Source organism: Alligator sinensis, unplaced genomic scaffold (assembly GCF_000455745.1).
Source record: "Alligator sinensis unplaced genomic scaffold, ASM45574v1 scaffold366_1, whole genome shotgun sequence".
NCBI lineage: Eukaryota > Metazoa > Chordata > Crocodylia > Alligatoridae > Alligator > Alligator sinensis.
In genome coordinates, this window is record NW_005841851.1 from 1,269,973 (window position 1) to 1,273,874 (window position 3,902).

General features: G+C 54.8%; 1 protein-coding gene across 1 annotated transcript in view; it reads right to left on the bottom strand.

Moving 5' to 3' along the window:
* Nucleotides 1-1,166: 1,166 nt before the first annotated feature.
* Nucleotides 1,167-3,902, bottom strand: part of SRM (spermidine synthase) — a 6,427-nt gene continuing 3,691 nt past the window's right edge. Inside the window, exons 5-6 of the mRNA XM_025211333.1 lie at nucleotides 3,360-3,482; nucleotides 1,167-2,834 (exon numbers count right to left, since the gene is read on the bottom strand). Coding sequence (XP_025067118.1) covers nucleotides 2,727-2,834; nucleotides 3,360-3,482 — 231 coding nt within the window. The 3' untranslated portion in view covers nucleotides 1,167-2,726. The remainder of the gene's footprint in view (nucleotides 2,835-3,359; nucleotides 3,483-3,902) is intronic.

Genomic DNA, 3,902 nt, shown 5'->3' on the forward strand with positions numbered 1-3,902 from the left:
TCTCATAAAGAAAATGGAAAAATGTTGAGGTGAAGCAGAACCTGCATCTCATTTGCACATTTTTCTTTATCTCAGTAAGGTCACACTTTCAGCCCAGCCTCCCCTTCCTGCTTAAGGCTTATCCTAAAATGCAGACATATAACCTCCTGGGCACGAGATGTTCTTCAGCGTACAGTGGAAAGTCGCAGATGCACTAAGCTGTGGGCTGGCAGATCTTGCGATTCTACTTCACAAGTGTACGAGCAGAACTGTATGGGGTAGGTGCCAGTATTAGCCAGAAGGTCCCTAATCTCTAGCCAGACGCTGACACTTGTACCCTTCACAGGGAACCAGCAGCTGCAATTCCAGTCAGCTACTGCTGCAGGTGGCATGGAGGTGGGATCAGATCCTCTAGCTACTGCAAGCTTCTGGGCGTCAAGCCAGAGCGCAGGCTACAGGGCATCCCCTCAGAGGGCCAAGACAGAAGAGACAGCAAGCAGGGCAGGAAAACTGCATCTGCAGGAGAACTCCAGGGAGAGAGCCTGCTCCCTCACCCCAGTGTGTGCGAGGGGTAAAAGGAGTGATCACAGCTAGTTAAGTCAGCTTGTCTCTGCTCTATGGGAAGGCCTGACCCGATTGAAGCCAGGAAGCTTCCTCTGTGCTTGCCACAGCTCTTGCTCCTGCTCTCTTGCACTGCTTTGCAACTCCTCCAGGCTATGGAAGAGTTGCACTGATGGGAACCGAAGGGAAGGGGAGGCTACAAGGACCAGGCATACAGGGCGAGAAAGGGAGGCCAGCAGACTGTTACTGGTTTCCTTCACGGCAGCTGAGGTTGTGCCGTAAACCTACCAACAACCAAACGCCACTCCACCGAGCTCTGCTACCATAACCCAAATGCAGCAAACTCTCCCTTGGCAGCACAGACCCCGTGTCTGATTCTGTAGATGCCACCTAGCGGCCATTCAAGGCTGTACCCGCTAAAGGGACTCGGCCTGACCAGCAGCTTGCACCAGGGGCAGCCAAGAGCACTTGCATAGCAGAAAATAAAACGTGGTGCTCTAGCAGATAGGGAAGAAGTGATGCACGCTTATAGAGGATGTACCGCTGCCTCACCTGGAGATGTAGACCTATAAATAGAGAGGAGCAGGGTAACTGGACGGGGGAATGCAGGCTACCGGAGCTGGAACTAGTATGAAGTAGGCTTGTGACAAAACGTGCATCTACATCTTTTACAGAGAATCTTCAATGCGGCTTAATCTTCCCGGAGGCCAGAGGGTGGGGAGAAGCCAGTCCATCTGGACAGGCTCAGTCGGGGGCACCTCTGCTCCCACCAAAGAAACACACAGACCCACCAGATTGTCACCTTACCAACCAGAGCCAACCATTTAATTGACTGCAAGGGAGCAACAACCGCATGGTGACAGTACTGGGGGAGGATCCCGACTGTGCAGCGGTGGTGCGGAGCTCAGAACGAGGACCCAGGAGGTGGAACCGAGCCCGCGCGACCCCAAAAGGACACGCCATGAAGCCGAGGAGCTTGGGTAAGAACTCCCTTGTCCCAATACATCTTCCCAAAGACCAACAACTCCCCGGGCCCAAGTCTTCCAACCATGGCTAAGAGACAGTGGCCGTTGCGAGAGGCTGGCTCCTGTCTTCAGTCATGGCTGCTGTGCACGAGGCAATGGATCTAAGGTGTATAATTTATATATTATATCAAAGCGCCTTTTGCCAGATGGAGGAACATTCTTTGGAATTGGTCCGATGGCAGGGATTAGAGCAGGCATCTCCCTTGTTAGTACCTCGGCACTATTTTTGACCAATTAAAAAAAAAAAAATCACTAAACTTCGCTACCAGCCAGTGGGCTGGTATTTAATACTGCTTTTCCACCAGGATTGGAGGGATACCTATTGTGAATGGCAACAGACTGGACGAAGCGCAACTCTGCCAAGTAAACCATGGAGTGGGCACCAGAAGTCCCAGGAGAAGGGAGTGTAGCAACAGTTTGGGCCTGTTACCAGTAACAATATCTCAGCAGCAGAGCTCTCTGAAAAGAGAGCAGGCTGGCTCCTTGCACAAACCCCTTTCCCTGTGCTTAAGGCGGTTAGTGAACCTTCTGGACCGTTCCCAAGTGGCAGAAGATTGCTAGACAGAAATACATGTCAGTTATAAATACACCGTGTGAGCTGGGGGCAGGGCCGGGGAAGGGAAGAGAGCAGGAACAGAGGGAGGAGACATCTTACATTCCCAGTACTGGAAAGAACAGTTTTGACCCCAAGCAACAAGCCGCTGGAGCACCGAGTCTCATCTGGCTCATGCCCTGCCATCTCGAACGCGTCGTCAAAAGGAATGTTGGCTGGCGAAGGGTGAAATCCCAGGGCTCGGGGAAGAGTCTGTAGCCTGCTGGGACAGTCCTTGTGCGGCACCGCTGAAGGTCCTGGGGTCCAGCTCGAGGGAGGAAGCGGCATCCCAGCCTCACACGTTGCTCAGCTCCTGCAGGCAGCCCGGAGGCAACAAGTCGGTTTGGGGCCCAGAGAAACAGCAAGAGGCTTTGCTCTCTACTAGGACTGGGCTGGGTGGCTGGACACAGTTACAGCATCAGCAGGCATGCAGCGGTGCCCCTGGTTCCTGGGATACACTGAGGGCGTCTCCTTCTGGGGAGCGGCACCTTCAGGACTGGCAGCACACTTGGAGCACCGACAGTTCAAAACATAGGCGAACCCTTGGGCAGCGCGGGCGGATGTTCATCTCAGAGCATCACCACTCCCATGCTCATGCCCTCGGTTCGTGCCAGCATCTGCTGCCCAGCCAACCCCTTGTGCAGGGTCTCTAGCGAAGAGCTGGTCTGTCCTAGAGACTTGGGGGATCAAAAGCACATTTCTGCTCAGGCAGACTCCAAGGCCGAGGCTCTAACGTGACACACTGAGGAGCAGCATATTTATTCAATACACTGCTAAGGCAGTGGAGTCCATGAGTCCCCCTCTGCCCCCACAGGTCAGGGCCACCAGCTTCATGGGTAGCTCCAGCCTCGCTCCCCAAGCAGTTTGGTGTGCTCTGTGCTGCACGGACATGGTACAGGCTCCCCCCGCAAACCCCAAGAGCCCCAAGCCTGACTCAGGCAAGCTCCCCCAAGGACCGAGAGGGGACAGACATCCTGATTGCCTGCTCTCCCAGCATGACAAGTTCCATGTGCTTTGGAGCACAGGGAGGTTCCCAAACAGGCTCTGAGCATTCCCTGCCCAGCAAGGACCCTGGCATTCCCATGGGGAGCTGCACAACGTAGATGCCAACAGCATCCCTGCAGGGGGAACCCTTAGGCCTCAACAGCAGCCACGCACCATGCCAGGGGCATGTCCTGCCCCTCTAGCCCAGCTGTGCTTACCTTCCGTGCAAACTCAGGCAGGATGAAGGCAGCCCGGTGGATGTCTGAGTTGTAGTACTTGAGGTTCATCTCTTCCACTTGCTGCTGTGAGAGCTGCTGCACGGGATCCCGGAAGTTTGTGTTCTGCAAAGAACAAGCCAGCTTGCACCCTGGAGTTCGTGCTGCAGTTGCTGGGAGCAGACAGCGACAGCACAGTGCAGTTTCTATTTGTGCCCCTCTCCATCATGGGACCGCAGGCCCTGCACAGCCACAGCCCGAAACAGCCTGGGTCTTGCGAAGCCACATTCACGTGACTCCCCCTTCATCACAGAGCCCATGTGGGGAACCTGCATGACCAGGGACCACCCACATGAGCTGGCATCAACTGGAGCTTTTGTGACATGACTGTGCCCCTGAGAATCAAGCTCTTGACTCCTTAGGGCAGGATCCACCTCTGCGATCTCCCCAGCATGTTGCTAGCACCTCAAACAAGCTGACCACAGCAGAAAGATGCAGCTTGGAACCGTGAACCAACCAAACGGCCCAGCCAGCCTAGCTGTAGTT